This window comes from Rutilus rutilus (assembly GCF_951802725.1).
Source record: "Rutilus rutilus genome assembly, chromosome: 5".
Lineage (NCBI taxonomy): Eukaryota > Metazoa > Chordata > Actinopteri > Cypriniformes > Leuciscidae > Rutilus > Rutilus rutilus.
This window is the reverse complement of record NC_140213.1, coordinates 36976713-36989313: the sequence shown is the minus strand read 5'-3', so window position 1 is coordinate 36989313 and position 12601 is coordinate 36976713. Positions and strand designations below refer to the sequence as shown.

The window sequence follows — 12601 nt, the reverse complement described above, 5'->3', positions numbered from 1 at the left end:
CAGCCAACAGATGTAACTTAGTTTAAGAATTGTCTAAACAACTTATTAATGTTCTAAAAGAGACTGACCATACCCGTAATGTCAGGCAGCCTAACGTTAATCGACGAAGCGTTTAACCGTTTCTTTGAAACCAGTTGAGTGAAAGAACCGATTCTATGAAAATAACCGATTCATAGAAAGGAGTCGGACTTAGCGTTACTAACAACAAAAGAGCAATTCTGTGAAATTGCATGGGAAACCAACTTAAATGTGTAATCCGTAAATCCTTAATTATTAACAATTAATATAATTTAATGATGATGATGAACAACCATCTTCAGAACTCACAAAATCCTTTAAAGATGTAGGCTACTTGGTGGAATTTCTTTAAGTGAAATAAATCTGTAATTGATCGCTCCAGGTTATTTTGGAGTCATGATAAACTTTAAGATGTGACTAACATTTCCTTATGAAAGCCTACTGAAAGGTAGGAGAACAGCATAAGAAAAAACAAGCGAGCAGTTAACCTGCTTATCATTCTCAGAAATGTAATAAAAGCACCACATAAATATTTCTTATTAATCAACAGATTTTATTTACAGAAAGAACAGAAATATGTGTGTGGACCGTTGTCATCACATTTTATAAAGTAGGATTTTTTTTTCCCCTTTCTATAGAAAGCAGGAATTTACAAACAGATTTGAAGTTGACATTTTAACCAAAGACCAATCGAGGAAATTGAGACAAAGCCTTTATTGATCTTCTGCAATGTTTCTGCAAACATTCCCACCCCTCATCCCTTTACTAAAATCGTACTATTTATCATTCGTCTCCAGTCTCCTGCAACCTTGGCGTTTCAAAATAAATGCTGAAGGGAAGAAACAGACAAATGAATCTCAATGCACTGGACTGTGATGGACACAAGAATAAAAGCACGCAATGGAGTTTCAAGAGTGCAATTAGTACAGCGATGGCAAGATAGATAAAACAAAACACTAAAAACCGGATATGATGACAGAATTGTTATACTAAAGAAATATTACGCAAATTCTCCCTTCTCTCTAGGCTCTACCTTACCCATAGTCCAGAACAAATTCTACATTAGGGTTTACATCTTCAACAGTTTCTGTGATGGTGGAAAGACTTTCCAGTTGAACCATTTCCTAGGTGAAATTGTTTGCATGTGGTTTCAATCTTGCGTCTCTTTTCCGTTTTAAAGAACCTATACTTTTTTGCTAGGTTTTTTTCTAAGAGGGTAGGTCTGACAAGTGTTCTAAACAGGGGCTAGTCTGCTGCTCCTCATTAACAAAGAGCAATGAGAAGAAAAAAAAAAAGGTTAAAAGAAATATAAAAAGTCCCCCCCACCCCCAAAAAATGCAATGGGACAGACAAAATGACAGTCAGTTTTAATGCACGCTTCATAGCAGAAGTCTGTGGCTACCTCCCCAACCACTGTAAAAGAAAGCCGTATGAGTAGATCATCTGCCCATGCATCAGAACAGCAGTGAATCAGGACAAAGACGCGTGTTTTTTTTTTTGTACTAATGTGCATTTAAATCACAAATTGTCTGAAGTTTTCTGTTTACTTTTGTTAATATATTCTTTTCAGTTTATCATAATTTTTTTTTGTTTCCTAAGACTTGTGTCCTTTACATGAAAATGAATAGGTCTTGGCAGAACATGGAGTTGTTCACTCTTGACTTCCATTTTTTTTTTTTTTGTGCCCCCAAACATTTCTAGACTTCAATATTGTTTCCGGCATAAAGCCTGGTCCATGTTCGAGCTGAAAAAGACAAACAAATGCAGAGTTAATACACCCCCAAATGCTTTCTCACACTCTGTAGAGATAAATTACTTGGCATCTTCAGCACAAAACTGACTTCAACTACAGTTGAGTGAATAAAAAGGGTGTGGATTTTCTCTAATTAGCAATAGCCAAACAATGTACTTCAAAGACAGCTACATGAAAAGAACTATTCTGCATTATCCTTTGCGACAGAAAGATTATCAATAGCCGCTTTTCCATCATCAGGCCAGTGAGAGCCAGGACTAACAGCGTGCCGGCGGGGCCAATAGCCTCAAGGCTAAAATTAAGCAGCGTTTCCATTGTCAGGTCAGTCCCTGACCTAGAGCTACCCTAAAACCCGCCTCCATAGAATAACGTCACACCTAGCAGACTGAAAACTACATAAAAAGAGAACACATACTTATTCTGTCGCACCTGCTTCCCATTTATTTGTTCACATCACATTTCCCATGAAATGATGTGCTCTAAGGAGGTTTAAAAGATCTCTCCTGTCTCACTATAATAATTAATAATAATTCGTTACATTTATATAGCGCTTTTTCTGAGACCTCAAAGCGCTTTACATATGGAAGGGGGGAATCTCCTCAACCACCACCAATGTGCAGCATCCACTTGGATGATGCGACGGCAGCCAACTATACCGTTATCCTTTCAGCCAGAGCAACAGAGGGAGCTCACGGACAGAAAACAGGAGTTATACGTGTTGTTAACCGGAGAGTAATTCATAACAAGTCTAAGTTCAAGTCCGGTTTCAACCGGTATATGATTATATATGAAGGTCTCTGGTATTTTCCATATTCATATGTGTATTTAGTTTCACAATGGTTAGCATAAGCAGCCTTCAGCATCACATATATTTCTGCCTCATACAGTGATCAGAATCCCCATTGGATCGCAATCTGACGTTATTTTAAACACTCACTGGTGTCTGAAAGGAAGTTTGAGCTGAAATTTGGTTTAAATGTTGAGGTTAGAAAACAGCTGTGTTGACCCTCTCCTGACTCCGCCTTTGTTCATGATCACTTCTCAAGCCCCAGTTGGACCGATTTGGACCAAGGTACTTGGTGGGCCAAAAACCCCTGGCTGTTGACCCCGAGGAATCCCAGATGAGGCCCGATCAAGCCCCGGAAGTGACAGTGGAAACGCGACTGGCCCTGGCACGCACTAGCACGCTCGCTTTTGTCCCGACAATGGAAACACAGCTAATGAAGTAGTGCCACTGGCCTCTTAAAGCACCAAGAAAAACCTCTGATTTAAATCAATGCGGACAAATAAACATTAGCAATATCTATTCTTCATTGAACCATCCCTTTAAACGCAGCACCCACCTGTCTCTATGGCTTGAGCTTCGTTAGACTTCCACTGCTCTGCGACATCATTTGCTAGAGGATCATCAGGGTTGGGTGCACTTAGTAATGCCTGGATTGATAGCAGCACTGTGCGGATCTGCAAGGCTGGAGACCACTTATCTGTTTGACATCATGCCGTGGAGAGAAACAAGAGAAAGCGCATTAGGAGAAAAGTACCTGCTAGCTTTCATATGCGCTAAGTCTAGCCATGTACAGTTGAGCAGAGGGATCATTCACTATGGGGTCAAAAGTGTAATCTGAGATCCTCAATCTTCCTAAAGAGATTAAACGGGAACATCTTTCACAGTATGTACATGTCAGGTAAGGGAGCTATAAAATTTAATAGACTCAAACTGCCATTGCTCTGAGGTAAAGATAAAATTAGTATTTTCCAGAAATCATGACATTCATTTTTTTCCCATACTCTCTAGGGACAAGATCCTAATGTCCTTTATTTTAATAGTACATTTTATCACCTACTTCACCTAAAAGGGGGTGAAAAAGACAAGACATCATTTAACATTTCTACTGTCCAACATTTTGCCAGTACTAGCAGACTTCAGAAATAAATAAATATTTTGAATAAAAATGTTAAATATGTTCTTATGTATGCGTTTATTTTTGGCAATTTTCTGCTTCTCCCATTTTCTGTGCTCTCTCTCTATATGGGTATCAGATACAAACATAAAAAATCTTGACAATTAATGATAAATATTGATATTGTAATATCTAGCATTCTCACTGATAAATGAATTGACAATAAGCCATTACTCCAGTCCTCAGTGTCACATGATCCTTCAGAAATCATTCTAATATGCTGATCTGGTGCTCTGCTCAAGAAACATTTCTTATTATTATCATCATCAATGTTGAAAACAGCTGTGCGGCTTAATATTTTTGTTGAAACCATGATAAATTAGATGAATATGTTTCACAATTCTTTGATGAATACAAAGTAGTCCTTAAGATTTTTGTGAACCCCTTGATACATTTTCAGGATTCTTTGATGAATAGAAAGAGATAATCTTGAAATAGAAATCTTTTGTAACATTGTAAATGTCTTTACTGTCACTTTTGGTAAACGTGACGCATCCTTGCTGAATAAAAATTAAGTCTGCATGAAAAAGGCCCTTCAGAATGAATAAATGATAACTGACTAATTGAAAATCTAGTGATCATCTCAGATTAATTTCAAAGTGTAAATATTGCTATTTAAAAAAATAATGGCATTCAATTACAATAGAATTAAAGCATTAAACTCTTAATCATGTTTAGGTCATGATGAGTAAAAATCAGTATAATCTGAAAGTTTTAGAAGATGGAATAAAATGGTCTCTCACCTTTCAAAATATCTAGACATATTCTTCCCAGCTTGTCTACATTAGGGTGATATATTTTGGTCATGAAGCGTACTTTCGGAGCTGCCATGGGATATTCTTCAGGAAGAAAGAGTTCAAGTTTAAAAGTCCCCCCCTCAAAGGGGGAGTCTTGAGGTCCGGCGATGACCACGTGGAAGTAGCGAGCGTTCCCCTCATCTGGCTCTGCCTTTATACCTGGCACCGGCTCTGCCAACAAACGCTGTGTTTCCTACACACACGCATGGAAACAAGATCAATTAGGCTGGCTGGAACATAAGGCATCTCTACACACTCAGCTGATTAGCCAAAGCACTGGCAGTGAGAAGGTCGAGTACACAGGAGTAAACAAAACAGTAGAAAGAGCCAACATATAATGTACACAATGACAACAGAATTTTTTCTTTGGAAAAAAACGGTATAACTTCACCTTGTAACCTTGCACAATGGCTATGTAACAAAAGACAAATTGTCCTGCATCAACAACATTCCAATGGCAAACAAACCTGTACAGCAAAGTGATTCATGGACTGACAGGTCATGAATAATTTTAGGTTTATAATTGTATGAATTTTTTTTTTTTTGATATTAGATATTGGTTTGGCCAGGCCCACATAGACTTTCAGCACTGATTTTAGGGTCAAAATGGGTAAACATGGTAAAATGTGAGTCCTACATTCTCATTTGTAGACAAAACCATTTAAAAGACCTCTAGCTTAATTCAAATAAATGCTATTATTTTGGACGTTCTATTAAATCCTGAAAAAAAAAAAGATCATAACCGTTTTCAACACTGATAAAAATAAGAAATGTTTCTTATGCAGCAAATTAGAAGTGATTTCTGAAGGATCATGTGACACTAAAGACTGGAGTAATGATGTTGAAAATTCAGCTTGGTCATCGCAGGAATAAATGACATATTAAATGTAATTATTTCCCAATAATAATGCTTTTACTGTATTTTGATCATATAAATGCAGCCTTTGTGCGCATAAGAGACTCCTTTCAAAAACATTATTTAAAGAAAAACCAAACTTTCGTATGCACAACTATGTTAACCACGAAAAAAAGTCACAAATTGTATGTGTGCTTAAATATAGTTACCAATGTCAGAACTAGAATATTTACAGATAATACAGTATCCTTAACCTTCAGTAGGGCAGAGGAAGATCTTACATCACCACAAATGTTACTGGTTAGGCACTATAAATGTTTTCGGTAAACACTCTCTTAGTTTGCAGTGCATTAGAAAATACAGTATCTTGCCTTTTCAATATCAAGCACGGTTTTATATCTTTTTATTCCATGATTAGTCTTGATGCAGTCCTGTATCTGCATCTTGCACTGCTCAATGACATTTAACATGGAGTAATATCTCAAAATACATTTTCATCTAAAACCAAGACTACAAGGGTGAAACTGACAGCCATTACAAGCCAATCAAGACAGACACTTTGCATTCAGTTAGAGAGAGAGAAACGGGGCTGACCCTGACAGTCCTTTGGAAACACACACCCATATGACTAATGAGAATCTGATATCACCTGTGGAATGCTTGAGTCTGGAGACGTTGTTCATCTGAGAACTGCTGTACTATGCTGCACTCTACACCTTATAGATTGACTGTTAGGCATCTGAGAACTCATGCCAAAACGTGGATATTACAATCTCAGTGTTATAAACTTATGTTCAAAAGCTACCACACCTGTTCTGCAACCTGGTTCAAAAAAGGAGGGTTCTTTGGCCATATGATAATGAACCTGTAAAACAAGACTCTCTTCTATTTCCAGTATTTCAACTAAACAAATCTAGCATTATATATTTGTATAATCCTGATACTGGTTAATAAAAGCTGTCATATACAATTCAAAATCAATCAACCAACCAAGAAAGAAAGATCTAATGTAAATTACCCTTCAAATGTTTGGGGTTGGACTTTTTTTTTTTTTTTTTATGTTTTTGAAAATTTAATTTAAAATAACTTCTATTTAAATAGATCTCAAAATGTAATTTTTTTCCTGTGATAGCTGAATTTTCAGCATTATTACTCCAGTTTTCAGTGTCACATGATCCTTTAGAAATCAATTCGCTGCTCAAGAACAATTTATCATCATCAACAAACAAGTTTTCAGGAATCTTTGATGAATAGAAAGTTCAAAAGAACAACATTTAATTGAAATAGAAATCTTTTGTAATATTATAAAACGTACACTATAGCGCAATCATGTAAGGAATAATGTGCATTAATCAATTAATGCCTGACTGCATGATCAGGACCTTAATGTGATGATCTAGAGGGGTTTATTGTGTGATGACGACTCTCAAACGGTTTATCATCACATTCATTACATTACTTTGATCCTTTAACCTAGCATATACATTGTGCTCAGAATGAAATTCCTCGCATGTTTCAGATATCCTACAGACAAAACCATGCAGAGCAAACACAGACAAGAGAGGGGCTCCCTGTCATGGTCTCATGCTTGGGGAACGGGCCATCAAGGATGCATTCCCATCCCACCCACTTCATTTCACACGCAAACCTACTGCAACTGTTTCAATGTCTTATTCAGAGGACGGTGCAAATAAAAGAACGTTTCCTCCCTGTGGTCAAACATTCCTGGAAGTGCTCGACATATAAGCATTAATTACTGGACAACAGCAGTAGTGAAGAACGCAAAGCGAGAAACCTTCTTGATAACATACACAAAAGATGCAGAAACATACGCATTCAGACTCACGGTAGCACTTTATTTTACAGTCCTGTTTCGCATTTATACGATGTATGTATTATAGTTGTTACAATAACTGGGTAATAACTAGGTACTAACCCTGACCTTAACCTATTTAGTTACCTTATATTACCCAGTACTTTCTTAAGGACACTGATACATGTAAGTGCACGTACTGTACAATAAAATGAAACCAAACTCAGAGTTGTGATTTTTATCAGGAGGAAGCCATTTACGTAATTTCACTAGCCATAAATCTGTAGTTATTTTCATTGTGTTTTTTAAAAGAAAATTCTGTCATTATTTGTTCACTCTCCTGCTGTTCAAAAGGAATATGACGTTTAGCTGTGAGACTAGAATTTTGCATTTTTTCACACAATGAAAGTGAATGGAGACTTTCATTCTGTCTAACATTTCCTTCTGCGTTCCAGACTGACATAAATATGTTGTTTTTGGTTTGCAACACCATAAGTTAATAAACGATGACGATTTTAATATGATTTTTGGATGAACTGTCGCTTTCCTCCACCGTTACAAATATTGACTTTTTCCGTGAGAATAAACAACAGTTCTCATTAAGGATGGGCCGTTCTTTAATTAATGTTACCTCATGTTGTGTTTTATTTGACATTTCTGCTGTTTGGGGCCTGCAGTCATTAGCTCGTTTAGCAAAAGCATCGCAACAGCTTCCCTAGCCAACAGGAAGCGAGCGAGACAAATTATATTGCAAATGTTCGTGCCCTAAATGGCCAGACAAGACAACCTACACGCAGTGAAAATGGTATACATATATAATCTATATGTAAAATCGTTGTGAAAATAATTGTGACTGCTTAAATCGGATTATATTACAAAGTTTTCACGCCTAGCTAGCCGTCTCTGGAGCTGTTAGCAGTCTCGCGAGCTCACACACACACACAACAGCTCGAGCTTAAGCAATGAATGGCCGCGAGCGAGCCACTCTCATTTAGACTTCAGTTAGTATGGGAACGTTTGTCATTTCTTACTGCTTTTGATTCTGTGCAACATATAGTAATGAATAAGACACAGGCCCTCCGCCATTTTTCACAGCGGTGAATGTATTTTTAACCCACCCATATTCGGGATACGACTGAATGTACCGAAACGGAAGTGGCTAACAAATACAGTGCCAAACGCTAAGCCATCTGTCGCTTCTCTTTGGCTGATAATTACAATGATATTTGAGGATTTCGTGGAGTTGTGATAAAAAAAAGATAGACTAAAAATGTGCAGTGTGTCTCACTTCACGATTACCTTAATGATCCTGCGGGGCAACCCTGCCATCTTGTCTTGAATGCGGATTTTAGCTTTGACTCTCGGTGCTTCTTACTTCGTTTGCATTGACGGCGGAGACGCAGTGCACACACGCCTTCCGGCGCGTTGCGTCTAGACGCACGCGGAAACGTGCGCAATTGATGATGATGATGATGACGATGATGATATCGAAGTTGTTGTAGTTTTGTATTGAGGGAAAGCTGTTTCTTTCACCGAAAAACACACCTGAGTGAAGTTTTTAATACAGAAACTTGTTTCCACGGAATAGAAAAAAAAAGAATAAAAAAGTGAATTGCTACTTTTACATCTCACAATTCTGTGAGACTTTTTTTAGAGGATAAAAAGGTGAACATTTCGAAATGAGCACTTTTAAGAAATATTATATGGGCATATTATGAAGCCTACAATAATAATAACTAAAAATAATTCTGTAAAAAAACGGCAATAACGTAAAATGACCTTCTCGTAAAAATGTTTAGAACTGTAATTTTACATACAATCTAGTTTTTTCTTTAGCTTTTTAAAGTTTAATGAAGGATGTTTACTTGTGTAAAAACAATAAAATTATCTGTAAATAAGGTTGAACACTGCTATATACAAATAACCACCCTTCTAATTGCAAAATAATGTTTATTCTTAGTTTTTATTTACATAAATACTTAACTCTGTACATTTCCATATTTGCAGTCTTGAAATCATAAAACCTGATGACATAAAACGTAATAAAAATATAAACAATCAATTTGATTTAGGTTGAAAAAATGTATTCATGAAGCACCTCCTCTCTCTCTCTCTCTCTCTCTCTCTCTCTCTCTCTCTTTCTCTCTCTCTTTCTCTCTCCCCCTAATACCTCTTTTATTTGGACATGGGAGGCACTAGTTTTTGGAGAGAGTAGATGCCACACAGAATTAACTTTTGGACCTCTTCACAGCGGTGTACAAACCGAGGCTTAAGAGACAAGGGAGCAGGTCATCACAGAAATGAAGTTTCTGCAGATACTTAGACCAGGTATGAAAACTGAAAACTTTTCTTATTGTCTTTAATCAGTAAGATTTATGCTCAAAATATTGTGTTACAGTAATTGGAGACAATAATAACTCTTCTTTTTGTTGTTTGAATCTACAGTGCATTCTACAAAATCATATTCAATTTATATTGAATAACATAACCTGTTTAATAACACCTGTTTAATATAGCAATTCCCATTATTCACAAAACCTAGCTAAAACTTTAAGATTGATAGGCCTATTTTTATGTTATGCTCTACATGTGTATTCTATTATTAAGCATTCATATTTATTTATATTATGTTTATAAGCATTTACATATCAAAATATATTCAAAAGAGATGAGTAGGTCTTAAATTGAAAGACTGAAATTTAGTCAGTCAATTCTCCCTCCCAAATATGCCTTTGTTCCAGCACATAGGAGCAGATGAACCAATGTCTAATCTATTGCCTTTTCCCGGTGCACACTGTGAACAGACAATGCCAGCTGAATTAGAGGGACTACTGCTTCCTGAGCACTTGATATGAACGGCAGAATCCATTCTGACAGCGCTAAACCTAACTTCCTAGCACGTTGATATGGCATTTTAACCAGTTCATTACACATTTAATATGCCAGAAGTACAGAACTTTGATGTTGTTTTTTCGAGTGATTAAAAGTGAAAAAAAAGATTAGATACAAATCTTTATATAACCCTTTGGTATTCCTTATTGTTTCACACTTGTGAACAGGAGAAAAAAAGGATAACTTTTTAAAAAGGAATGTACTATATTTTGGTTTGATAATATTTACTCTTTAATATTTTGTATTTTGAGGGGATTTTATTGTACTAGACAACACACCTCTAAATTATGCACATTTATTTCTACATAAGATAATTATAATATTGTAATATTTATTTTCAATTAATACAGTGTTTAAATTAAAAATAGAGCATGAGTTATTTAAAATGTAATGTAAGGAAGGCAGATTTGTGTCTTCATGTCAAAATCATGTTATACTATAGTGCAAACACTAGATGTCTGCAAATACATATTTGGCTGGGTATTCCCCAGTTGTTTATAAGGGCATTTTTAGACATTACTTACTTTTAGTAGGTTTTCCCTTTGGATATACTTAGACAATATCAAATACTACTTGATTTGTAGACAGTACCACAGAAAATTGCTTTGTATTTTCGTATTTTTTATATTTCCCATTCATTTCCTATGGCTGTCAAGACAATTTAGCCTTTTCTAATCAGATCCACATTCATATAGCGATATAATTTCGTATAATTCCGATAAAGTGAAAAAATGCCATAGCCTACTGACTGAAGACCACCAGAGTTAAAACATCCCATTAACACCCGTTAATCACATGATTAAAATGTTTGATTTTAAAGTAGTATACAGTATTAAAGATTTCATTTTGTACCTTTGGTGCAAAATACATAATGGCACACTGATATATTTTGGAATAATTACTTATTAGAGTTGTTTGAGAACTATTTTTTACGTTTTCAACAGTGCCAAGAAGTGACATATAACGATAATGTATTTTTCTACAGCAGCTGGCGTGACGTTATGGAGACCAAGCAGTGGTGTGTCCTGTTTACTTGGGCTGGTCACATGTCTGGGCTGTGTAGCATCCCTCAACATCCCCCAAATGACTTCAGGCCCGCGCTCTGCCTTTTCCGCCACACGTAGCAGCAGCGTGTTGGGTGGCACTCAGCGGGTCGTGACCTTTGACCGCCTTCTCGTCAACATCGGTGATGACTTCAACCCAGATACAGGCGGTTTCAGATGCCGCCTGCCTGGTGCGTACTACTTCTCGTTCACCGTGGGAAAGTTTCCCAAGAAGATGCTGTCTGTCATGCTGGTGAAGAACGGGATGGAGGTGCAGGCCATGGCGTACGACGGATACCGAAACCAGGGTCGCAAGGTGCAGAGCCAGAGCGTGATGGTCAGTCTGAAGCCCATGGATACGGTCTACCTTCTGCTTCAGGAGAATCCCGACTACGCCATCTACAGCAACGTTGGACCATACATCACATTTAGCGGTTATCTCGTCTACCCAGACTCCACATCATCTGTTGGATATCTCAATAACCACCTATCTCCTCCAGGCCTCCATATTCCAGGTTGTCCTCCCCCTATAGATGCCCATTATGACTGGAGAAGAACAGCAACCATTGAGGAACCACGTTCTGCGTTTTCAGTGGCAAGAACATCATCAGTGCTGGGTGAAAGCAGAGGGCATCGGGAAAGAGAAGCTCTCACGTTTGACGTGGAATACGTTAACATAGGCGGCCACTTTAATAAAACTTCTGGACGTTTCACCTGCCACTTCCCCGGTGCGTACTTCTTTGCGTTTACGGTGGGGAAACACCCTCGTCGGGCGTTGTCGGTGAAGCTGATGTTGGGCAGAGGGGAGGTGCGGGCCATGGTGTTCGACGAGGACTTGTCGCGGAGGAGAGAGATGCAGAGTCAGAGTCTGCTGTTGTCACTGAAAAGAGGAGACAGTGTCTGGCTGTACAGTCAGCAGGATGACGGATACGCCGTTTACAGCAACCAGGGACGTTACACAACATTCTCTGGATTCCTGGTCTATCCTTATGCCGATTCCATGAACATAGACAGAACTTTCCCCTAAGAACCAGTACTGAATAATTCATAGCTCCGCCTTTAACCTTTTGTTTTTGTACTAAATTTGCCAATACATTCGGTCCTCTAACATAGTGCTATTGTTATGTGCTTTTATACATCACAAATTATTATGTAAATATTGTATAATTTTTTCAGGTTAAACTTAAAGATATGGCAACAACTTTCATTAATGACATTAACAAACATTACATTGCATATGGTTAGCAGATCACTAGTGACTGTACGTTCAAATGGAATTCATATATATTCATGTTTGAATGTAAATGAACTATTGATCTAAGCTTATCATATTTATTACCTTATTATTGAAAGCTGTTATAAAGGCTTCCCATTTTTGTATAACTGTTTAGAAAGACATGCTACTGTGACTCTCTCATATTGTTAGAGGCAAAATGCTCTACATAGACATAGTTGGTGCTGATTTTTA

General features: G+C 37.3%; 2 protein-coding genes across 3 annotated transcripts; one reads left to right on the top strand and one right to left on the bottom strand.

The window, feature by feature from the left end:
• Nucleotides 1-550: 550 nt before the first annotated feature.
• On the bottom strand, nucleotides 551-8885 carry ube2na (ubiquitin-conjugating enzyme E2Na). Of its 2 annotated transcripts, none has more exons than XM_084408540.1 (4): nucleotides 8498-8885; nucleotides 4476-4722; nucleotides 3115-3255; nucleotides 551-1762 (listed from the first exon to the last, which is right to left on the bottom strand). In XM_084408540.1, exons 1-4 carry the CDS (start codon nucleotides 8525-8527, stop codon nucleotides 1716-1718), a joined length of 465 nt encoding a protein of 154 aa, XP_084264666.1. In that variant the 5' UTR covers nucleotides 8528-8885; the 3' UTR covers nucleotides 551-1715. The 2 variants fall into 2 exon arrangements, 1 of the variants encoding a protein (XP_084264666.1); XR_014627343.1 differs by having other exon boundaries at nucleotides 1612-2282; nucleotides 2423-3255; nucleotides 8498-8651.
• Nucleotides 8886-9498: 613 nt separating this feature from the next.
• c1qtnf13 (C1q and TNF related 13) lies at nucleotides 9499-12374 on the top strand (the record flags this gene model as incomplete). Its single annotated transcript, XM_084408649.1, has 2 exons — nucleotides 9499-9526; nucleotides 11076-12374. The coding sequence occupies 2 exons, from the start codon at nucleotides 9499-9501 to the stop codon at nucleotides 12158-12160; spliced, it is 1113 nt and encodes a 370-aa protein (XP_084264775.1). The 3' UTR covers nucleotides 12161-12374.
• Nucleotides 12375-12601: the final 227 nt, after the last annotated feature.